The sequence below is a fragment of the Myxocyprinus asiaticus genome, chromosome 6 (genome assembly GCF_019703515.2).
Source record: "Myxocyprinus asiaticus isolate MX2 ecotype Aquarium Trade chromosome 6, UBuf_Myxa_2, whole genome shotgun sequence".
In the NCBI taxonomy this organism is placed as follows: domain Eukaryota; kingdom Metazoa; phylum Chordata; class Actinopteri; order Cypriniformes; family Catostomidae; genus Myxocyprinus; species Myxocyprinus asiaticus.
Genome location: NC_059349.1, coordinates 16,480,707 through 16,506,619, shown reverse-complemented (window position 1 = coordinate 16,506,619; position 25,913 = coordinate 16,480,707). Strand labels below are relative to the sequence as shown.

The window sequence follows — 25,913 nt, the reverse complement described above, 5'->3', positions numbered from 1 at the left end:
GTACTAAGAAATGTAAACCACATGAAAAAGGCAAACAAATACATCTATATAATTTACTCTGTGTAATACTGATACTGTATAAAGTTGCAATTAAATGTTTCAAGTTAATACTGCACAACTGAAATTGAAGGGGGAACAAAAGCCAAACATTTATTTGCAGACATAGATTGTACTTTAAGCTTGCACTGTCACTGACATACTGTACATAGGCATGCAATGTAATTAATATATATATATATATATATATATATATATATACACACACACTCACTGAGCACTTTATTAGGTACACTTGTACACCTACTTATTCATGCGATTATCTAATCAGCCAATCATGTGGCAGCAGTGCAATGCATAAAATCAAGCTGATAGGGGTCAGGAGCTTCAGTTAATGTTCTCATCAACCATCAGAATGGGGAGAAAATGTGATCTCAGTGATTTCAACCAAGGCATGATTGTTGGTGGCAGCTGGGCTGATTTGAGAATTTCTGTAACTGCTGATCTCCTGGGATTTCTATGCACAACAGTCTCAGTTTACTCAGAATGGTGCCAAAAAACAAATAACATCCAGTGAGCGGTAGTTCTGCGGAAGGAAATGCCTTGTTGATGAAAGAGGTCAGACTAGTTCGAGCTGACAGAAAGGCTACGGTAACTCAGATAACCACTCTGTACGATTGTAGTGAGCAGAATAGCATCTCAGAATGCACAACACGTCGAACCTTGAGGTGGATGGGCTACAACAGCAGAAGACCACGTCAGGCACTTTATTAGGACCATTGTGTTCCTAATGAAGTGCTCAGTGAGTGTGTATATACATACGTACAGTATATGTATTAGACATACAGTATATAGACTGTATACAGAATAAACAATTAGATAAAAATAGAAATTGCACATTCTCAAAACTGATTTGTCATCATCGTCCACCTAACAAGGGGACCAAATTGTTCATATAGAAATGTCACTACAGTCTGTCCAACCTCAATTTATGAGGTTGGTAAGTGTCGTTTCAGGACATCCTTGGCATTGGATGGCAGACTGTCAGGAAAGTGCACATCAAACTCTACAATGAGGTCCCCTCTTTGTTCTGGGTTCTTTGGGAAGGGCAGTCCTTGTCCAGCAATTATCTTCCTCATGCCTGGTTTGATGACATCGGTTATCTTCATATTGCACGTTTTACCATCTATTGTCGACACGGTGACAGAGCAGCCACACAATGACTATGATAAAAAAAATATATAAAACAATTGTTAATCAGATAATTCATATTCACAACTGTAAATCACACAAAAAAGCTCTGATAAAGACAGTATTTCTGGTAATAATGTGCTATGAATTTTAAACTACATGGATACACAAACTAACATAATAATTGTTTATCCTTCCAACATAAACACTACATTGCCAAACATCATAGATTTAATAACTTAGGCATTTTATGTTTGCTTGGTGATTTCTCAGTCAGGCTCTCCGAGACCTGATCTGATCTGCTTTTTGAGGATTAAGGCCCTGATATACTTCCGGAGAAGTTCTTCGTTCAGGGGTAAAAACAAGCTCTAAACAGCTGAGCAACTGTATACTGTTTGCGAACATTCATACACCCACCACACCGCTGTGGGAGGTGTTTAGAAGTACATTTCAATATGTGGACGCTACATGTAAAACCTTAAATATGTGTTATCAATGACTTTATCCCTCATTCTATGAGTAGAATTCAAATGAGGTCCGTAAAAAGCTGTTTTAACCACTCAGTGATGATTTAAAGTAATTATAATTTAAAGTAATTATCTACTATATATATATATATATATATATATATATATATATATATATATATATATAGTAGATAACGTCTCATTTATCTTGTTTACATTCTGAATTCATGACGCTAATGCGCTATCACGGCCATAATATGTGCCGATTACACTCTGTTATTGTAACTTGTAATGACACTGATACTACTAAAAAGACTGGTGTATAAAAGAGTGTTAATGTTCAGAATACAGACAAAAGAATGATGATCAGAGAGGCATATCTTACTTTGGGCAGATGTGTGAATGGCTTTCGCTGCAGATGGCACATGAGTGAATGGGCACTTCAGAGTATTTGAGTAGATTAAATTCCTCTTTTAACTAATTAAACAAACAAAAACAAAAAAATTGCATGACATGGTCTTGGATAATGTCTCTAAGCGAACGATCATACAGATGTAGGTAAACTTGCCCCAGCTCGCTAATAACTGCAGGCCGGTGTGTTCATGTTGACTGATTTTAACTGACTGAATGGGAATTAGCTGTTGGCTTTAAGGTTGGTGGAGCTTCAGGTCACACCTACTGATGACGTGGACCAATGGTAGTAAGAAGGTGTTTAGCAGCCGGTAAGAAGTTTCCTAAAAGCTTGCACTGGCGAACCACTGAAACGAACTCAAAAACACCTTATTTTTGGCCAGATTTTGTTCTAAATGACATCACACCCATTCGTTCCTCGATTTCGTATGAAGTATATTGTTTGAATATTAATCATGTAAATCTAACCTTTATAGTAATGTAATGGGAGCTGCTTTTCAGTTGATACCATACTTTAATGTTTCATGTTATTTATACATGCACCAATCATGTTACTGTAAATGGCAAGCATCCGGACAGGGAGAAAATGAAAATTGCAAAAGACATTCATGTGACAGAATGAAACTTTCACAATACAACTGTAACCTGGGCAAACCTGTAGCATCATTTCAATTAATTATACTGCAGATACTGTCTGCAAAACAGAAATGTATCTGACTTGTTCTGTTTGTCACAAACATACTTTTTTTTATTGTTTACAATTTTACCTTTTTAAGCCTAACAATACTTTTAAGTAGCTGGATTGGTAGACCTTAAGTAGTGGGATTTACGGACAGAAAATGGTCTATCAGTGATTCTGCCATATAAGTACATCTGGCCCTGTAACAGTTTAAGTAGGCAAGCTCCTTTTCTGGCATCTCACAACAGCTGATCCTGCTCATGTTCCTTCCTGTACAAACTCCATATTACATAAGAGACAAGACCTCAGTCAAATAATTAAAATAAAAAGATTTATAAGGGGAATCTACAAAGCAGTGCATTGTATAAATCTGCACAGATTCAGTTCTCCTCTTTTTATAATTAGCTAGATTAGACAGATAATTAGACAGACAGATAGATTTCAAAATATATTGATGGATGGATTAATGGATTGATGGGCGACAGACAGACAGACAGACAGACAGACAGACTGATGATAGATAGATAGATGGATAGATGGATGGATGGACCGACAGAGAGCTACGTCTTCACAGACAGACAGACAAACTATAGATGGATGGATGGATGAATTGATGAATGGATTAATGGATTGATGGGCGACAGACAGACAGACAGGATAGATAGATAGACAGATAGATAGATGGACCTACAAAGAGCTACATCTTCACAGACAGACAGACTATAGATAGATTGATGGATGGATGGATGGATGGATGGATGGATGAATTGATGAATGGGTTAATGGATTGATGGATGACAGACAGACAGGATGGACGGACGGACGGACGGACAGATAGATAGATGGATGATGTATGGACGGACAGAGAGCTACGTCTTCACAGACAGGCAGACTACAGATGGATGGATGGATGGATTAATGGATTGATGGGTGACAGACAGACAGACAAAAAGACAGGATAGATAGATAGATAATTGATGGATGGACTGACAGATGGATGGATAGATGACCATGTGCACCTGAATGGGGATGATATAAAAGAGATGAAAATACGTATGAGCACTCATCTAAGTGGCTCTCACCTGGCGCAAACTGACTCGAACCGGGTACACGATATCAGAGCCCTCTCGTTTAAAGTGGGCGTGAGGTTTGTCCCTGATGACAAACACAATATCAGCTGGAATCGTGCTGGGTGATTCGTCGCCTTCGCGTGGGAACGTGATTTTGGTTCCCTCTTTCCAGCCACGCTTGATCTCAATAGTGAGGATTTTGTCCTCGGTTCTCATTGTCCGACCGTCTGGATTCAAGCGCTTGCGTGAGATCTTCATGCGCTTGGTGCACCCATGAAAAACCTCCTCCAAAGACACCCGGAGCTCGTGGTGGATCGCGGGGTCTTGTTTTCTGCGCGGCGGGCCGCCCTGACCGATGTGCCGTTCGCGTGGAAATCCATTGATGTTAAAACTAGTAAAAGAACCAAAGGGGTCACTTCCGTCCACCTCCATGTCATCGTCATCTCGCCCATTAACTTTTCTGCCGAAAAATATCTCGAAAGGATTGGCGCCCCCGAAAAACGTGGCAAACGTCGCATGAGGATCTCCATGGAAGGTGTAGGTGAAGTTTCCTCCTGGCCCGTCCGACGCGCCTCCACCTCCTTTAAGCCCTAATAATAAACAGATTTAAGAAACAAAAACCAGTTTTATTTCTTTAAAAAAAAAAAAAAAAGTAAAATTTAGGCCACAGGCCTCATGGTGTAAGCTTGAATTACTGCATGCAACCCAGTACCCCAATAAATAAACACACACACATCATATGAGATAGAAGTCAAAACATATAATGATATAAAACAGCAGTGGTAACATCGTTGACCAACCAATTCCGACATACTGCTCGATAAAATAAGGACATTACACGGTGCTTTGTTTCCGATTTAAGACAATATGAGCACTGCCAATGGACAACAACAACCATGACTCTGTTTTAACTGTGTGGCCTCATATACCGAGGTATTCATCACATCATTAGTCTGTTATGTTTTGTGATTCGACATAACGACAAAAGGATTAAGGATTAAAGATGGACTCTTTTTTTTTCTTTTCTTTTCTTTTCTCTCTCTCAGTGTTATTCGATACGGAGATTAAAAAGTGGGAACCCTACCTTCTTCACCGTATTGGTCATATATTTCTCTTTTCTTTGGATCACTAAGAACTTCATAAGCCTCCGCGACCTCCTTGAATTTCTCCTCCGCATTGGACGCCTTGTTTTTGTCAGGATGCCATTTCAAAGCCTGTTTTCTGTACGCCTTTTTGATATCGTCGTCCGATGAACCTTTCGCAATTCCCAAAATCTTGTAATAATCTTTGCCCATTTTGTCTAATGAATGAAGACCGTTTTGACGGCGCTGCCTGTGGATTCGTCAGTGATTAAAACACTGTTAGTGGGTACAGTCAAAATCCTGCCTCTTTAAACTGTGATACAGATGGTTGGTCCTGCTATGTTTGTTCGGAGGCGGTTACTCAGCTCTAAAGATCTTGTGTTATTTTACCCTCTTTAAATAGCCATCGCTCCCTCCCCTGTATCAGTGCAACTCACTGGAATCCGAGGGCGCTTTCTAGAAAGTAAGAGCTGAGGCACGTCATTTCCCATTTTCAGATATATCTAAATTCACTGAAGCCAGGAGCGTTTGTAGCTATGTGTAGCATATATCTTAGTGTGTGTACTGTGTAGATGGTGTTTGGTCTGTCTTTCCATCCATACATCCATCTACATATCTGTCTGTTTGTCGGTCCATCCAGCCATCCATCCATCCACCCATCTATCTATCTATCTATCTATCTATCTATCTATCTATCTATCTATCTATGTATGTATCTATCTATCCTGTCTGTCTGTCTGTCGCCCATCAGTCCATTAATCCATTCATCAATTAATCCATCCATCCATCTATATTCTGTCTGTCTGTCTGTGAAGACATAGCTCGTATCTCTCTGTCGGTCCATCCATCAACTATCTATCTATCTATCTATCTATCTATCTATCTATCTATCTATCTATCTATCCTGTCTGTCTGTCTGCCACCCATCAGTCCATTAATCCATTCATCAATTCATCCATCCATCCATCTATATTCTGTCTGTCTGTCTGTGAAGACGTAGCTCGTAGCTCTCTGTCAGTCCATCCATCAACTATCTATCTATCTATCTATCTATCTATCTATCTATCCTGTCTGTCTGTCTGTCACCCATCAGTCCATTAATCCATTCATCAATTAATCCATCCATCCATCTATATTCTGTCTGTCTGTGAAGACGTAGCTCGTAGCTCTCTGTCAGTCCATCCATCAACTATCTATCTGTCTATCTATCTATCTATCTATCTATCTATCTATCTATCTATCTATCTATCTATCCTGTCTGTCTGTCACCCATCAGTCCATTAATCCATTCATCAATTAATCCATCCATCCATCTATATTCTGTCTGTCTGTGAAGACGTAGCTCGTAGCTCTTTACTCAGAATCACTTTTACGTCAGAATCAAAAAACTGAATTAAAAAAATTTGAAGAACCTGCGAGTCGGGCAGCTTCACCTGTAAGTCCTGCATACACTAGATGGTTAAATTGTACTCTAACAAAACCAGACTAAATAAAATAGTTGTTACTACATCATAGATCTGGGAATCAGTCACAGGACAAAGCTCACAATGCCGGATGAAGTATGTCCGGGCATACCTGCATACCTTAAGAAGAATGTACTTTTCTTAACAGCCAAAGTACGAACGGCCAGAACGTTCTTTATCAAATGCAGAACACTCTTATACAATATGTGAATTTGGACAGTTATTCTTGTTACACTCTAATCTGTCTTGGATAGTATTTTTCTAATGCAATTGAAACTTTGTAATGCAGCACTTTTCGTACTACTGTCTCCATAAGATTAATCGCTTATGTTGTATTATTCCTCTTTTGTAAGTCGCTTTGGATAAAAGCATCTGCCAAATGAGTAAATGTAAATGTAAAATTAACTTCAGCTGGTTCATCAGCTGCAACAGCCTTGTATTACCTTTGTGGTATGTTTTTCTCCATAAGCTTTGCACATCTGGGCTTTGGTTCATATTGACATGGCCTCCATCAAGACATTTTTAATTCCAATTCTAATGTGTCTTATTCACTCAAATGGGAGTATTTTTTAAATATGATTATTGCTAATGACTTCATCAGTGTCTTAAAGCAAAACAATTGGCCGAAGGACCTTAGTCAGGACAGGCACCACATTTAATTTGAGACAAATGAAAAAGAGGCTGTGTAGGATAGATGTACACTCCATTCAATAGGTTGTGCTGTCTTTTTATCTTAGGTCACATCTAATTTTCACAACCAGTGAGGTCGTTGTCCATTGGAAAGACATATTTTCAATACAGTATCTTGTCAGCTGAATCATCAAGGTCAAGGTACACAGTGCAACCCATTGACAAATATCAGTGCAACCCATTTAACAAACTGTACGTCTATCCCTCACAGCCTTGTTTTAATTCATGTTAACTTAAATACAGTAATGGAGTATGCCTGGCGAAGGTCAATACTTAACTCCCTAGTAGCTTGAGCTCAAAATCTTAAGCTGCTCTTAAAGCCATAGTCAAATTTTGTTGTATCTGTCTTCATCAGAGCATAGTAAGCAAAGTTACCACAGGCCATAGGACGTAATTTTCTAAAAATAGTCGGAAAATGTCAGATATTAAAAGGCAGTACTCATTCTAAGTTTAGTAGTTCAAAGTTGCCCTGGCTGGTGGCAGCTTGCCAGCAAAAGATCCAGTTTCCTCTCCATCCCAACCTTTCCTCCTGACCAGACTTGCTTTGCATATTTAAAGTACTCTAAATCTAAAATAGATTGTAAAATAAATGTAGTCAGGCACCCACAGGTTTGCTTTCAGAAGCAACCCTGTTTGGCCTGTGAATATTATTGTTATTGTACTGTGATCTGCACTGCTCCATATCAGACCCAATAATAAACTTCACAGCCATCTGCTGGTTAGCATTGGTACAGCAAGCAGGTTTTCCTAGTGACAGGATGGAATTGCGCTGCACCATTGCACAAAACGAGTGACGTGTCCAGACCTCTGACTTGGCTGGCCCATGAGGGGCACATGCCAAGGGATTAAGATTTGGTTTATTAGCATGGCCTAGTAGCATGACCCCTGCCGAAAGATATGGGCAAATAGCATCTTTCTCCATTGACAGCCATTTATAAGAAACTGTGTAAAATAATTACTTTTATAGTAAATTTAACTTACTAAGCTAACATATCCAGCACAAGTTACTTCACATTATCAAGTCAAAACTATGAATTTTGTGCTATATGATAAATGATATGGTAGTAACAAATTGTTATTCATTTAGGCACCACAAAATACATTCAAGGGCATAACTACAGGGATGGCAGTGTGGGCAGCTGCCCTAGGACCTGGGGTGAGAGGGGGCCCACAACAGTCGACCAAAAGGAACCATAAAAATGACTGCGGACCCGACGGGTGAAGATATATACGACACAGGCTCCCCAAGGAGTGGGCCCGACAGGTTCTTTGCACTAGGGCCCGTAAGATTCAAGTTACTCCACTGAACACATTTTATTTCATGGCTCTCTTTGTTTCATGAATACTCAATTCTGATTGGTAAAGTGCTCCATCCAGTGGTCTGATATTTCTGAGTAATGACTGCACATCCAAGGATAAAGGAATATTTTACTGGTCATCTGGGTATTGCAAGTCAGGTCTCCTACATCTCATATGCACTCTGCAATAATTTAAACTTAAATGAATATTTCCATATGTCCATTAATTTATTTATTTGGCAGGCAGTCTTGTAATAAGTGGAATTTCGAGCAGTCAGATGGTGATTTATGCAAAATAAACACCAACAGGTTCATCAGAACGCTGACTTGGAGCAGAAGTTAAATTCAGTGTTTCTGGAGACTCTGCAGTCTATTTTTTTCTCACATAATCACATCATTCTTACAAATCAACATTTCATGTCTATTTTATTATTTATAAGCGGGATAATGTACAGTAAGCCAGTCTTTATCTTAAAATAAACCCATTCAGGGTGATACAAGACCCTTCCTATTTGCTTTGGAGACTTGACCACCCTTGCAGAGTTTATTTTGCAATAATGACCAGCTGACTGTATATTATCCCTTACATATTCAATGTAATATCCAAGGAAACTATATGAAATTGGGTTGGGGAGTAACAGAATACATCAGAATGTCTAAATATGGAATAGTTTACCCAAAAATGAAAATCCTGTCATTTACTGACCCTCACGTTTTTCCAAACACACACTCACGATTGCATTCACAAATCAGATTGATCTATTTCTCAATTTCAGCTGACCCAATGATCCCATCGCAGTGGTAAACATCAGATTTTGATAAGGTTATAAGTGAATAATAACTTAAATTTGGGTCTGTTCCTCACATATAGCTATCACATGACTGGCATCTTTTTTGAAACTTGACAGTTCCAGTTCCCATTCTTTTTAATTGCATGAAAAAAATTGCATAATTATATTATGTTACTTACCTTGAGTAATCTAACTTTACAGCATGTAATCTGTAGTGGAATACACTTTAAAAGCTACCCTACCAACCCTGATTATATTATGCTAAATTTAAGTACTGTTTAATTATGACTATTTTACATGATCAGCTACAACAGGAAGTCCTGGCAGATACTTCTGATTAGGCATGGCAAAGAGTTACTTCTGGGGGTCCGAAATGATTTGGATTATCCAAGGAAATGAAAGCTGCATGCCAAATCACATACTTCTGTTCTATTCTATGCAGTTTTGTAGTGTAAGTAGTGTGGGATGCAGCTTGTCCTCAGGAGGAGGCTTCATGCATCAGTATGAAAAAAATTGCTTGGGATTATTTGTTGGAGATTGTTGGAGACAAGTATAGATCCTTACATATAATTTATTAAATGGCTCACCCACACCTTGTGACAGTTCACACAAGATTTTTTTAACACTGAGCTTATAACCTATTCAACCATATTGCTCTTTTTGTATATCAGTGGACTTGTTGTATATCAATGGACAATTTCTTCAAATTGGAATTTTATTGGAATTTATTGATGAAAGGATCTGAAGGAAATACTACACATTACATGGTAAGTGACACTGGCAGTCATTGGGTCTGAAGAGAGACACTGGTAGGCCCGGGGACTGGTGAGAAAGACTGGCAGGAATGGGGCTGGAGACAGATGCTGACAGCCACTTGGGCTGGTAAAGGACACTGGCAGGCAATGATCCTGATGACACACAATGGTAGGCATTGGGGCTGGTAAGGGATAGTGGTAGGCACTATAGCAGATGATACACCCTGGGCCGGTGAGAGACACTGGCAGGCACTGCGGCTGAACATAGGCATGAAAGGCACTCGGGCTGGTGAGAGGCAGGAATTACATTAATGACAGGTACTGGTATGCATTGGGACCGGTGAGACACTGGCAGGCACAGGGACTGGTGTCAGACACTGACAGGTATTGTAGCCGATAACACTGTGTAACAATTTTTTTTTTCTTTTTGGTTCCTGGGTAGTAAGTGTTATTTCCTAATTGCTTATGCCTCAAAAGTATAGAAAATGGCTATTATTCCCCACAAACTTTACTTTTGTGACCATGACAGTGATATTTTGAAATTTACCTATTTCCAATGAGAAAACAGGTGAATTTGTGTCTTTTCGTTCACATAAAGTCAGAAAAAAACAACATATGAATCCACATTAACATGTATTTATACAAAAATAATATTCAAAGCCGTGCTGGTCTATAATGGTAACAAGTACCCGTCTCTTCCCCTGGCTCACTCGGTGCACCTCAAAGAGGATTGCAACAGCATCAAGACCTTGCTGGATGCCTTGAAGTATGATGAGTATGGCTGGGAGGTCATAGGAGACTTCAAAATGGTGGCATTCCTGATGGGTCTCCAAGGCGGTTTTACAAAGTTTCCCTGCTATCTTTGCCTTTGGGACAGCAGGGACACCAAGGCGCACTATCACAGGCGGGACTGGCCACAGCGGACCGAGTTCTCTGTGGCGAGGAACAACGTCAAGTGGGAGCCACTGGTGGACCCCGGAAGGTGCTGATGCCACTGCTGCACATCAAATTGGGCCTTATAAAACAATTTGTCAGAGCTCTAGATAAGGAGTCGGCAGCCTTCAAGTACCTTCAAGACTTCTTCCCTAAGCTGTCTGAGGCAAAGGTCAAAGCCGGTGTCTTCATCGGACCACAGATAAAGAAGGATTTTGGATTCATATGTTGTTTATTTCTGACTTTATGTGAATGAAAAGACACAAATTTGCCCGTTTTCTCATTGGAAATAGGAACATTTCAAAATATCACTGTCCTGGTCACAAAAGGAAAGTTTGTGGGGAATAATAGCCATTTTCTATACTTGTGAGGCATAAGCAATTAGGAAATAACACTTACTACCCAGGAACAAAAATTGTGTTACATAGACACCAGATAGCATTGAGGCTGGTGAAAGATAATGGCAGACACTGGGGCTGAAGACAAACACTTGCAAGCACTGGGGCTGGTGAGGGTCACTTGCAGTCAGTGGAGCTAACGACAGCTTCTGGCAGGCATTGGGCAGGTTAGAAACTCTGGCAGGCATTGTGGCTGAACACAGACACTGATAGGCACTGGGGCTAGTGAGACACTAGCTGTCAATAGGACTGAAGACAGACAATGGCAGGCATTTGGGCTGGTGAGGGAAAGTGACAGGCACTGGAGCCCTTGACAGATACTGGCAGTTAATGAGGCCAGTGAGAGACAGTAACATTTTCTATAAAATACACAAAAAAAAATAATAAAAAAAAAATAAAAATAAAAACATAAATATGTAGGCTAAATAAATTGACATTTAAATCACATGTACAAGACTGAAATGCAAACAAATAGAAATAAACTGCTGCTGACTTATTTCCAGATCTTATAATTTTATTGGTGGCAGCCTGTCAAAACCTTTCCTCTTTTCAAAATATTAGATAGAGTCTAGTAGCAAAAAATTGCAAATATAAGTGTGGTCAGGCACAGGTTTACTTCTAGAAATCTGTCTGGTTTGTAAATAGCCTCATATTATTGGTAAAATTACTGTGATCCGCATTGCTCCATTAAACCCATAATTAACTAACAACAAAAACGCACAGGTTCAATAACTTGTTCTTTATTATTTTTTAGAAACAATTATCAATTATTAGGCAAGAATCCACTCATCTCGCTCTATATGGTTGATTTCAATTCAAATGTTGCAACTTCATTAGCCATTAACAACAAAAAATCTCAAAAATGTCAACCACTGATTCTTGAGATAAGGGACAAAACATGTCCTACATACAAAAGTCAAGAAATGTATAATAATAAAAATACGGAAAAAGTTAAATCCAAAGGAAATGTGTATACTCATTTATTACTTATGTTTTTAAATAATTTCATTAGAATATTTAAAAATGCATGCTCTATACTTGGAAGCACATGTACTGTAAATTAACCTGTCCTCAGCAAGAGGTCACAATGTTAAACTGCAAAACAATTTTTAAAAAATGCAACAAATTCATAAATATGAATATCATATAAAAGGTAGGGATCTGTAAGATACCAAACAATACATAAAAAGTATAAAAAATATCCATAAAAAAACTGCCTATCAAAGTTGTGTTCTCACTTTGCCTCAACTCCATCAGATTTTTTAATAATCCTGAATAAATCAGACAATGACATGTTCAGCTATAACTCTTGAGTACCCCTTTCCCAATTCCTGCTCATGGTGTTTGCAACAGTAGGACACGTGTTCTGGTCATTTTTATATTTGTATATATTTCAAACAAACAATGTTTAAGTCTTTGCTGTCACAGATTCAGCATGTCAACACTGTCATCCCATTGTGATAATTTCTGTTAAGAATTGTGGAATAATTTTGGCATTTTAGTTTAGGTTATGGATGCAGCTTCAACTGAGGAAAAACACAAAATGGCCCCAGTGTACAACACACATTTAAGATGGAAAAATATTCAATTTTGTCAACTCAATCAGAATTTTCAGAATAGTGTGAAAACAGAAAACAGAAAAAAAAAAATTATACATATATATATATATATATATATATATATATATATATATATATATATATATATATATATATATATATGTATATTCTGGAATGTATTTTATCACTTAACTCCTTTTCTGAACACCCTTATTAGATAATTAAAGACTTTACACTCTTGTAGGATGGATCAGATTAAAATAGCACGCTTTAAGTGTGACTGATGGAGTTGACAGAAATTACAGTAAGATTAAGTTATAAAGTGAATAAATGTCAATTTTTGGAAAAAATCTGAAAGTTTTGTCTACAAATATATACATTTCAAATTAATTTATTATTAAAAAATAAACATGTTTTGTTATCTCAAGAATCAGTTGATTTATAACCTCTTATAATTGTTTCCCTCTGGCTGTTGTTTGTTTTCATTTATTTATTTATTTTCATTTTGTTGCATTGTTCTTTTTCTTTTTACAGTAATCAACTTCTGTAAGTATGCAGATTGTTCTTGACATTAATTATTTAAAAAAAATAATAATAATAAAAAATAATAATAAAAATAAACATCACAGTGCCATCTGCTGGTTAGCATCGGTATAGCACGCATGTTTCCCCAGTGACGGGATGGCACTGCACTGCACTGGACCACCACACAGAACTCCATCCTGACTCAGCGTTATCGAGATAAGGTCAATATAGAATAATTTACCACAAGTTAAGATAATACTTGAAACAATATTTGTCAGCAAACACGTACCTTTATCTTTTATTTGGATAGCTATTTAATCATGGATCATTTTCGCGGCTTGTTTGATAAACTCGACAAGAATGAAGACGGATTTATATCAGTTGAAGAACTGCATAGTGAAATGCGAAGAATAGGTGTGGTACCAGTTTGTGAAAAGGCGCAAGTAAGATATTTTTTGTGCAGTTAATTGCTGATTTAAATACAGTTGCACAATTACGAGAAATTGTTCTTTTATTGAAGTTGGTTTACATTATCTGCATCAAAAGATACTTCCTTCATTCAGGCCATCCTGTCCAAATATGACCAAAATGAGGATGGACGTCTAAGCTATGAGGAATTCCTCATTTACATGACGGACAGAGAGAAGCAATGGAAAATAGATTTCCATGCCCTTGACAGAAAGAAGTGTGGTAAGTTGTCTGTGACAAATCCTCCTATTTTCTGAACGAAACACCTATAGTCTTATAACTGGTCATTGTTGAATGTTGTTAAAGGTGCTCTGAGCTCACAAACAAAGTGCAATCTCTTCTCTGATTAGGAGCAATTGACCTGGAGGATATCATGACTCTGTTTAAAGAATTAGGTGTGGTTTTATCAAAACCCAACGCAAGGAGAATCATTCAAATGTAAGACTTTATAAGATCACTCAAAATCATCGCATAGAATCCATATCTTTGTTCTGCTGATAAATAAAATGTTGTTCAAATCAGGGCCGACTAAAGAATTCTGGGTCCCTTTCATGTAAAAAAATATAGGTTAAAATTTGTTGTGGGCCCCCGTACCTGTGCCCCCCTAGAATTGTTACCACCTTTCACCCCATTACAGTAGCTTCGGCCCTGGTTAAAATACTGAACTTTGATTTGAACAGTATTTTTATTGTGGCATTTGCATTTTCACAATGTTTATGTAGCGTTTGATGTTTGTGAATAAAGTTGTCCTATGATTATATTTGTTTATTAGAATGGATAGAGACAATTCTATGACAGTAGACTGGGAGGAATTCCTTCAACATGTTATCATTAACCCAGCAGATAACATTGGAGAGCTGGTATCTTCCTGGAAACATAACCTGGTAAAGATTCAGATACTTGTTTCTCTCTAAAACCACTTTGAATGCACACTTTAGTTTGATGTTTTGCACATAGCAGTTGTTCTCTGATTAAAAGCCAGATTGACTTTTAATCATGTGCAGGATATGAATTGTTGACATTTATTTACATTTACATTTATTCATTTGGCAGACACATTTATCCAAAGCAACTTACAAAAGAGATTGATATCTTAAACTAGATAAAATGCTAATTCTTGATATCAGCAAAAGAAATACTACTAGTGAAAATGCTAATTTTGTATATGTAATTAAGTTTGCACTAGTAAACTTTAATTCTTGATATAATACATAGAATTTCAACTAGTAAAAAAACATGATTCTTGATATCTGTCATTGCATTATCACCAGTAGAATTTAAGCATTTTCTGTCATTCACCCCAGTTCAAAACACAATTAAAGATATCTATAATTAATTTCTTACTTGTTGAAATTCCAATATCACATATCAACAATGTAATACTTACTAGTAAAAACTATAATTTTTCTATAACAATAATACATTGTTACTAGTGCAGATGTACATTCCTGATATCAACAATTGAATTACAACCAGTAAAAATGCAAATGTTTGATATTGGTATTTTGGTATTCACTAATGGCAATGTTAATTTCAGATATCTATAATGTTATTGTAACTATTTAGAAAGCCTTTCAAAGGGATAGTTCACAAAAATGAAAATTCTCTCATCATTCACTCACCCTCATGCCATCCCAGATGTGTATGAATTTCTGCTGAACTCAAATGAAGATTTTAGGAGAATATCTCGGCTCTGTGGGTCCATACAATGCAACTGAATGGTGGCCAGAAATTTGAAGGTCCAAAAAACACATAAAGGCAGCATAAAAGTAATGGGACTCCAGTGGTTAAATCCATGTCTTCAGAAGCGATATGATAGGTGTGGGTGAGAAACAGATCAATATTAAGTAACTTTTTACTATAAATTCTCCTCCCTGCTGAGTAGGTGGCGATATTCACGAAGAATGCGAATTGTTAAAAACAAAAGAAGAAGAATGTGAAAGTGAAAGTGGAGATTGATAGTAAAAAATGACTTAAATATTGATCTGTTTCTCACCCACACCTATCATATCACTTCTGAAGATATAGATTTAACCACTGGAGTTGTGTTAGTTACTTTTGTGCTGCCTTTATGTGCTTTTTGGATCTTCAAAGTTCTGGTTACCATTCACTTGCATTGTATGGACCTACAGATCTGAGATATTTTTCTAAATAACTTTGTTTGTGCTCAGCAGAAGAAAGAAAGTCATACACATCTGGGATGGCATGAGGGTGCGTGAGAAAATTTTAATTTTTGGGTGAACTATCCCTTATCCCATTTCGGCTTGCCTGTTAACCTGAGGTTTATTTTATGAATGAATTTGGTGGTGTTCTTATAGGTATTTGATGTAGGTGAGAGTCGCCCTGTGCCTATTGAGCTAACCCAGGAGGAGACTGACCTATCTGTCTGGGGGAATTTTATATTGGCTGCAGGCTTGTCAGATGCAGTATCTAGAACTGTGACCGCACCAATTGACCAGTTAAAGACCCGACTACAGGTATTTTCCCACACTTGCTGTGAAATTCACTTTGAAGGCCTGTTTTGGCTACAGTAGGTTGAAGCTATGTTTTAGTTGGAAAAATAATTTGTATTTCCGTGTCTAGTTTTAGAGTATGCACAATGTACATTATTTTATTTATGAATAAAATACACTCTTAGAAGAAAAGGTTCCATGTAGAACCCTAAAGTGTTCTATCACTCGCTTCATATTTGGAACCTCTAAAAGGTTCTATATAGAACCCTTTTTAAAGGTTCTGTCAAAAGAACCCTAAATAGTTCTTTGTGCCAGGTGGAAAGGTTCTATATAGAACCTTTTAGGGGTTCCCAACATGCAACTGTAACATCTGTTTTTTGTTTAGTTTTTAAATGTATTTATTTTTTATTACCAGGAGAACATTGAATGGATATGCAAATTGAATAGTTCATGTAATATTATCACTAAGAAAGTGAAATAACCATATAAAAGACATTTAAGTATTGTTAAGTAAAGCATTTGTAATAGTTTGTATTTACAGTAACACAAGCAATAATTAACACAATTCATAATGCAATAGTTAGGAGCATTGACTTCATAAATCCACAGGTTTGTAATAATAAGGTAAAAGTTCATTAGTAGTAATATTATTTATAAAAAAAATCATAAACATTAAATGATTTAACATTAACTATAAGTTAACATTATAACCATAAGTACGATTAATAAACAAGTAAAAAACTACATAAAAATAAATACAAACAAATGACCAATGAAAAGCTGTTAAACACTTTTAGCACTGGGGCAGATACACAATCGTTTTGTTGCCACTGGTCTGACAAATTGACTGATGTCTTTTGGATACAACAAATTCAACTTAAAATGTACTTGAAGAAGAAGAGTGTTGTGTTTTATCTGTATGAAGACAGAAATTAACCATTATTTAGTATCATAAAAACCTTGATGCAACGCAAAATTGTAATGTTTAATGTGTGTGTTCATGTATTTCATGTCTTTTATTTTTATTTTATTTTATTTTTAAAGTTTAGTTCCTGTTTCATGTCATGTGTTACTGGTCATGTGATGTCCTGTTTTCCCTCCATGTTCATGTGTCTTGTTTTCATTGGTTCATTGTTTGATTATCTTGTTTAGAGTTCTGTTTGTTCACTGGTTTATGTTCTCCCATGTCCATGTATTTAAGCCCTCATATTTTCCATTGTCATTTGTTAGGTATTATATGTTTGGTAATGTTGTGCATGCCATGCCATGCCATGCCATGCCATGTTAAGTCAAGTTTATATTTCACGTTTATAGTTTGGGTTTTTGGATTTCACTTTGATAATAATTTGCACTTGGGTTCTTCACTCCATCGTCTCTTCGTTTACCTCATCGCTCGGCATCGTTACAGAAATATCTAACCATGAACCCAGCGATCCAACTCCTACGCCTACATCAGGGGAATCGTCTCCTGGAGGATTACGTGGAGGACTTTTGCTCTCTGGCATGCCGGGTGGATTTTAATGAGGTGGCCCTCAAGGACTGTTTCCGATTTGGACTGAATGAGCCCATCTCTTCTCTGGTGCCAGGCGGTCAGAGTACTCACAACCTGGCTCAATATATCGACCGCGCCCTGCAGATTATTGGTTCCATGTTCGCTGTGAGGGAGGCGGCCACCGAGCCCGAGGTCCACGACATGGCCGCCGAGCCCGAGGTCCACGACATGGCCGCCGAGCCCGAGGTCCACGACATGGTCGCTGAGTTAGCGCCATCTTTTGCCCCGGATCCTCAGCCTGCTCCATGCCATGTCACAGCAACGCCTCAGCCTGCTCCATGCCATGTCACAGCAACGCCTCAGCCTGCTCCATGCCATGTCACAGCAACACCTCAGCCTGCTCCATTCCATGCCACGTCACAGCCACGCCTGAGTCTGCTCCACACCATGTCATAGCCACATCTGAGCTATTGGACCTGGAGATGGTTCCCACCCTTGTACCCACCCTATGGACGCTTCTTCGTGATCATGCAAGGGGAACTTTTGACCCTCTGACCCCGCCTGGACCCTCCGAGCCCTGGACTCTGCCTTGGCCTGTCGATCCATCGACAACACCTCAGCTCTACATTCCCTCGGCTCCACTGCGTTCCTTCAGCCTGTTGGCTTTAACAGGGTCCCTCGTCCCTCCAGCTCCTCCTTGGTCTGTCGGTCACCTGGCTCCGCCTTGGCTCTCCGATCCTCTGGCTATGCCTCGTCCCTCCGATCTGTCAGCTCCACTGGGGACCTCCATCCCTACGGCTCCGCCTTGGTCCTCAGCCCCACCGGCTCCGCCTCAGTCTTCCGATCCCCCAGCTCCGCCTTGCTCCTCCGAGCCTCAAGTGCCGCCTTGGTCCTCCCTGTCATCGACTCCACCCTGGCTACTCTCTGGGTACCAAGTTCCATGGTGTCACTCTTCAAGTCTGTCACAGCCCCACCTTTCACGGCTCCGCCCCTCGAGCCTCTCAGGGCCCCACCTTCCATTGACTCTGCCCTGGTCCCATGTCCCACGCCCTGTCTCGCCAGGCCAGGCCACGCCATGCCATCCCAAGCCACGCCTCAAGACCCACCCCGCCCCCCAGCTCCCTACAGAACTTTGGGAATTATGTCATGTTTTATGTGTTTGCTCATGTTTTGGGGCATCGGGAGCCCCCCTAGTGGGGGTGATATGTAATGTTTAATGTGTGTGTTCATGTATTTCATGTCTTCTTTTGAAAAGTTTAGTTCCTGTTTTCCCTCCATGTTCATGTGTCATGTTTTCATTGTTTGATTATCTTGTTTAGAGTTCTGTTTGTTCATTGGTTTATGTTCTCCCATGTCCATGTATTTAAGCCCTCATGTTTTCCATTGTCCTTTTTTAGGTATTATATGTTTGGTAACGTTGTTCATGTCAAGTTTATATTCAAGTTCATGTTTGTTTCACGTTTATAGTTAGGGTTTTTTGTTTTTTACTTTGTTAATAAATTGCACTTGGGTTCTTCACTCCATCGTCTCTTCGTTTAACTCATCGCTCTGCATCGTTTCAAAAATGAGGAATAATAGAAAAATATGTACCTTTTATGACATTATGTCATTGTTTTGAAGTCAGATGTCCCCTTTGACTTCCACTTGTCATGGCTCTGATGTTGATGTCCAGAACTTCAGAAGTGCTCCGAGTTAGTTGAAGGTCTTTGCTAAAACCCATGTTCACTTAATATGGCATATTCAATTAAAAATACATAATTATCATTTTTGTACATGACAATTAAACTACAGACACCAAATACTCACAAGTTGAGAAATTGAAACATTTCCATCACTTCCTCTCTTTGACTTTGGACATTTGACATATTCACACTCTTGAATAGAGATTGATTAATCTCTTTATATCAGTGCAGTTGGGTTTATTCAGTTATGTGCTCATGGAAACTGGTTTCATTTTTCCCATGTTTTCTAGAAGCAAAGAAAATTTAATTATAACATAACCTCAGGATTACTAGTCAATCCACAACAGAGATTTTAGTGATTCAAGTGTGACATTACTAACCTGCTGGTGGAGAATATCTGAGAATATGTTTTGTTGACATTTATTCTTTGTTCTTTCTGAAATAAACATGTAGGCCTAAGTCATAAATGACAAGGAGTTAGGTCAAAATAAATAAAAATAACATACAATAAATCAACATATTAAGTTGTTTCTCTTATTAACCAGGGTAACGTCACCCTCAAGCTTTCATTTCAACCGACTTCCTGTGACCGTTAAAATTTGAAATAGGCGCATGTTCGCGCATTTTGATCAGTTGCGTGTCTGAGTGTGCGGCTTAAATGCTCCTTTGCACTGTGTAGATGGGAGGGGAAAAACAACGCTACACGCTCAAGTTGTTTGCTGTTTATGATAAACAATTTTTTTTTGCATCTTTTGTTGAATTATGAGTCAAGAATAGACTAGCATAGACTGTATATTAATACTAAGATAAACATGTCATCTAAAAGAGAAATGACATTGGATCTGATCATCTGTCATTTATCCTTTTCTAATCAAACCCAAAGCTGTTGAAGTACACTGTGAAAAAAATATTTTTCTTTAGTATGAAGTGCAAAAGTAATGTAGTGTAGTGTTCAAAACTATTTATAAACAAAACTTTCAGTCATGTAATTTATGCATAAACATACATGCATAGATTCACATTAAGCTATTGTCAACCCAAAGTGCAAAAAGGGTTATTGTTTTCTGTAAGTCTTTGTAAATAAAACCTTTTTGGCATAAAGGGCTCTTTGGAGATGAGTAAAGAACCCTAGAGTTCTATATACTGTAGAACACCAAAGAACCTTATTTTCTAAGAGTATACTGTATCCACACATTGATAGGTTTTTGGATCCAACGCTGTGTCTCTGGGATTCCGAGAGCTGCAGACTGGAGGTTTTAGATCCATGTGGCAAGGAAATGCTGTAAATGTCCTTAAAGGAACACCGCAATCAGTGCTTCAGTGCTTCATCTATGCACAGGTGAGCACACAAACATGCACTCACTTATGCTCATATTGTATATGCACAGATGTCCAAACATCCTTTGTTTCTTTCTTCTTACAGATGAGGATGTATACTCTTGGCGAGCGGGACAGTCTGTCGGTGCATCAAAGGTTTGGACTGGGCTGTGTTTCAGGGGCTGTAGCACATGCTGTGTTCTACCCCTTAGAGGTATCAGAGAGATGCAACAGGTTGGAGTTCCTTACTGTTAGGTGTTGTCTTTCAAATCTGTTGTCTTGCAAAAGGACCAAACCACCACCATAAACAGCCATGCAGTAACCAAGTAAAACAATGATTGACCCATAACAAAATTTTTTACAATTAACCAAATGTAGTCTTCAAAGTATTCAGCTTTTTTCTAAGGCCACATCCACACATTTTAGTTTGAAAACCCATTAATTTCACTATGTTTACACCTTTCATCCACACTAGAATGGCGTTTTCCTTCATCAAAAACGGAGCATTTAGAAAACGCTCTGCATTACAACATAATTTGGAAAATGATGACGCAGGTAAATGAAAATGAAGGTTTTAAACAGACTAGTTTGGACCTGGCCTAAGAAGTACTAGAATAAAATGTTCTTAATACCTTCCTTGCAGCACCCATAGATTTATGTCCTGTTTATGTTCCTGTTGTGTCTTGCAATGCTTTTGTATACTTCAAATTCTATTACAAAAATAGTTCATCCGAAGGGCAAATACTTTCATCGTATATCAATAATATATTTTTTAAGAATGTTCTCACTGACTGCCCTTTTCCATTAATTGAAAGCTCATTGTGTTCAGGGGTTGTCAAGGAAAAAAAAAAGGTTTAAAAACAACATAGAAGTAGTCCATATATTCCAATTTTCAAACTAGCCATGTTTAGACTTGGTGCATCCCGACTGCATCCCGACTGGTTACATGACAGACACGTACCAATAGTTTTGCCATTATTGAAACTTGACGCAATACGCCTTCTCGTGCCAAGTTTGCATACAGTCTGTGCATGTGCGAATGAGATTTGAAAGCTACAGTGGAGGGAAAGATTATCAGTGAATAACGACTTACATTTTGCCCTGTTCCTAATACAAAGACATAATAGGGCTTCAAAAGACTTGGAATATAGTGCACAAGTTATATGGACTTACTTTTTTGTTGTTTTTCGGCAAACTGTAAGCTGATTTATGACTGACTTATAATTCTACTAATGGCAGGTGCTGAAAGTAAGACTTAATCTCCAGCCTGCTGGCACCTACATTGGAGTACTGGGATGTGCCAAGTTGATTTACCATAATGAGTCTGTGGCAGCTTTCTACAGAGGGTTCAAACCCAGCATACTCTGTATGATACCCTATGCTGGCGTGGAATGTGCAGTGCATCAGGTAAGTCAGAGCTATAGAGAAAGTATACGAGTATTCAATCAAGAAGAAGCAGACAATGAAACAGCTGTTTCAGGCAGTGTGGCTGCTCAGTAGGCAAGCTGAAACTTAGCCTTTATTTTCTTCTCAATTGGTCGTTGACCAATGGTCGCATCTTGTAGAGATTCAATTTTTATACCTTTCTCCTCTGGTGGCAGTCGATTATGAACTGGGCCAGACAGGACACAGCCCACATCAGCGACCCCAAACTCTTCCTCTTCAGTTTTGCAGCGTTCGCATCAGGACAGGCCACCAGTTACCCTCTCGCTGTCATCAGAACACAGCAGCAAGCTCTAGGTAAAGGTTACCCTGAAATAATCATAATTACATGCATTTTTGTTTACCAATTTTAGTAAATGTTTACAATGCTTTACATTCTGGCTAATTTGAAACTATTTCAATAAATTTCTTGTGAATGTTGAGCACTGTAAAATGATCACTGTGCTGTTCTGTTGTGTGTTTTTAGCTATCTGTTCAGCCTCACAGAAACCTGGACATGCTCTTCAAGGTCTCATTGGAATCTATGAGCAGTACGGACTCAGAGGTTTCTATAATGGAATGGGTGCTAGCTTCGTGAGGGCAGTTCCTTGCGCTTTGCTGAATTACAGCCTGACCTCAAAATTTGAGACATTGCTTTCTTCATTGTCATAATATAGAACAAGTGTTGAGGAAAGATGCCATGTAACTCTTTCTTGATTTGTTATTCTTTTACTCTAGTTTGTTTGTTTTAGTTATGGAAGGTCACATATTTTTAATGCACCAATATCACAAGGTGACAAATAACCAATTTGCTGTTGTACACTCTATCGTTTTTACTTTGCACATTGTTTGATATTGTTCTTTTAGGCATTGTTATTAAAGTGTGATTGCAATACTAAGCTAGTTGAAAACAAACACTGTATAACACAGAGAGCAGGCAGCACAAGGTTTGCAGAACCCAAGCAAATTTTAAACAGAATAAATGTTCAACAAAACAATGATCATTCTTGAAGCAATACTCTTAATAGATAGTAAGATAATGGTAAATGTAGCCAAGTGCAAGAAAAAGAATAAACAAACAAGGGAAAGCTATGCTCAGTTCACATTCAAATCCTCAAAAACTATTAGTTTTACACGCACTGAATATTTCAATTAAAACTTGCTATATTTCATGCTTAGGATAAGCCTTAAAGGTGCACTCAGTAATTTTTTCCTCATTAAAAAAGTTTAACTCCTAAAGACATGAATTGTAATTTTGCAATATATGTAAATCATGAGCACTCCCATATTAAAATGAAGACTCCAGTCATATCAGTAACCTTATAAAAGCTGTTTTATTCTACATGGAGAGGGTCCAAACATGGGGGCTGCCATGTTAGAATCACATGACCAGCTGAATACTACTCGCTTAATCTCAGTAACCGTCCTTGGTATTGGACACTTTCACTCACTGATTAAATTAATCATGTCTGACTGTGAATATTAAACGTCTACAATGGTATCTGAAACTGAAATCTATTGATTTTAAATTATGCTGCATCCAAGCCGCTAGGTGTCAGTGTAAGTCCAAGATGACACAAAGACAAAAGTTACTGAGTGCACCTTTAAAAAGAAAAATGAAAATTCTGTCATAATTTACTCACCCTCATGTTTTTCCAATCCCCTATATCTTTCTTCCTTCAGAGGAACACCAAATGAGATACAGTATAAGACAGAATGTTAGCCTCAGTTACCATTCTCTTTCATTCAGGGCCGTAACCACAATATACTTTGAGGGGACAAGTCCCCCCAATAATCATGTATGGTCAGATTGTCCCCCCCAATAACTGATATCCTTGTTGCTGTTCTGCTGCAGTTCATTATGCACTGCTGTCTAATTGTCATTAAGTTGTTGCAGGAATAACACAATGGTTTAAAAAAAGTTACATTTTTAGCATGCTCAGTAGTCTTAACACCGCTCGTCAATGTCATATGAGATAGCCAATCAAATCGATGAAGGCGGGACTCAAATTTAAGAAGCAGAGCGGGAAACTTGCGTATTATTCCAGCGCCACGCAGCATGCACGCATCAGTGTCAACAGTTCAGGTTAAGAGTGTCAGTGTCATGTAAGATTTCAGTATATAACTAAACATGCAATATTTGCCCACTATTTTATGACTGAAATATTGTGCAGACCAACAGTAATTTCCAGTGGTGCAAACATTCACCATTTGGTGAAATTTGACGTTTTGAATTTAAAATATATGTCACGTACAGTACGTGATTCGTATGTCATTCATTATTTTGAATGTGAAAACATTAACGGAGCAGTTTTCATCATAACAGGCTTAAGACAAAGAGTAAATGTGTGTATATTGTAAAGGGATTGAATGAATGTGGTTATCTGGTAAGTTTCTGAAGTACCTTTTTAGAAAAAACACTTGATATTGTCTTGAAAATGATCTATAACACAAAGTAGAGTGTTATCACCCAGATCAGAACTAGAACATGGTAAGACATGTGACTTCTATTGTGCTTTTAGGTTTTGTCAGGGACAGTGCCATATATTTTAATGCAAATATTATTAGGTAATAATTCAAAATAAATGTAAGGTTTTCTAAGTAATTTATTTGTCTTTAATTCTGTATTTTGTACAGCATCTCCTAAGAATCTGCTTTTAAAAGAGATCATTTTATTGATCTATAAAGGTTGTCTTGTCAGGTTTGTGTTCAAAAAATGAGCCTCCAGTTAAAGTAGTAGTTCACCAAAAATTTAAAATGTACTTTTACTCACTCATTTAATCACCTTTATGTTGTTCAAAACCCATATGCTGGGTTTTTTCTGGGAACATAAAAATAGATATTTTAAGCAGCTCTATTGCATAGAATAACTGTTTATAGTGAGCAGGAGCTGTCAAGCTTCATAAAGGACAAATACTATAAGGACTATTAAAGGTTCAGTATAAAGACATCATAACAGTAGTCCATATGATAAGTGCACTATACTCCAAGATTTCTGGGGCCACACAACAGCTATGTCTTGTATGGACTACTTTTATGGTATATTAATAATGATTTTTTTTTTTTTTTTTGCTCTTTGGACCTTGACAGCAGTGGTCAATATGAACTGTTTTTGTATGTAAAAGAGCAGAGTTAGGACTCTTGAAGAAAATATTTTAAGATTCTACTGGGAGGAAAAACAATGAGGGACAACTTGAGGGTAGTAAATAATTTTGTGTATTTTCTTTTTGCTAGCCAGTTGACACAGTCGATATTTTACAGATACACCAATGATGAAAAGAAATTCAAATTATATTCATCTTTTCTCTGAGACAGCACAAAAAAGAAAGCTGACTGAAACAGGCAAATTGCTAGCAATGCAGACAGTGTTTGTCTTGTACTGTGTTAACTTCTGTGTGGGAAAAAAAATCTTTTAAAACCAAAAATTATACAATTTGGGCCTTTATCGCATTTAAACTCTTTATTCAGAAATTATTGCATTCAGATATATACAGTTTGTTTCACAGAAGAAGAAAAAAGTAATACAGGTTTTGAGATTCGGGGGAGTATACCCTAAATGATTACAGGGTTTTTATTTTTGGGTGAGCTACTGTATACATTTAACGTCATGTTTGTTTATACTCATGTTTCTTAAAATACCCTAACAGTTTATAATGCTGGACTACTGTTGCTTTACCTTATTATAAATGCTATGAAATAGCAGCAGCTAGATTATTCTTTAAGGTGCCACAAGAGGCGACAGCTCACAAAAACCGGCTCGAGTTCATCAA

At 37.8% G+C, this 25,913-nt stretch overlaps 2 protein-coding genes across 4 annotated transcripts; one reads left to right on the top strand and one right to left on the bottom strand.

Annotated features, from left to right (window-relative positions):
- Positions 1-222: 222 nt before the first annotated feature.
- Positions 223-5,327, bottom strand: LOC127442023 (dnaJ homolog subfamily B member 4-like). Of its 2 annotated transcripts, XM_051699692.1 has the most exons (4): positions 4,900-5,327; positions 3,828-4,405; positions 2,041-2,132; positions 1,054-1,220 (listed from the first exon to the last, which is right to left on the bottom strand). In XM_051699692.1, the coding sequence occupies exons 1-4, from the start codon at positions 5,108-5,110 to the stop codon at positions 1,184-1,186; spliced, it is 918 nt and encodes a 305-aa protein (XP_051555652.1). In that variant the 5' UTR covers positions 5,111-5,327; the 3' UTR covers positions 1,054-1,183. The 2 variants fall into 2 exon arrangements, with proteins under 2 accessions (XP_051555651.1, XP_051555652.1); XM_051699691.1 differs by lacking the exon at positions 2,041-2,132 and having other exon boundaries at positions 223-1,220; positions 4,900-5,322.
- Positions 5,328-13,384: 8,057 nt separating this feature from the next.
- Positions 13,385-24,729, top strand: LOC127442018 (calcium-binding mitochondrial carrier protein SCaMC-3-like). Of its 2 annotated transcripts, XM_051699684.1 has the most exons (11): positions 13,385-13,530; positions 13,620-13,752; positions 13,873-13,999; positions 14,128-14,215; positions 14,550-14,661; positions 16,096-16,254; positions 20,606-20,743; positions 20,828-20,935; positions 21,961-22,128; positions 22,323-22,461; positions 22,631-24,729. In XM_051699684.1, the coding sequence occupies exons 2-11, from the start codon at positions 13,630-13,632 to the stop codon at positions 22,813-22,815; spliced, it is 1,347 nt and encodes a 448-aa protein (XP_051555644.1). In that variant the 5' UTR covers positions 13,385-13,530; positions 13,620-13,629; the 3' UTR covers positions 22,816-24,729. The 2 variants fall into 2 exon arrangements, with proteins under 2 accessions (XP_051555644.1, XP_051555646.1); XM_051699686.1 differs by lacking the exon at positions 13,385-13,530 and having other exon boundaries at positions 13,657-13,752; positions 13,856-13,999.
- Positions 24,730-25,913: the final 1,184 nt, after the last annotated feature.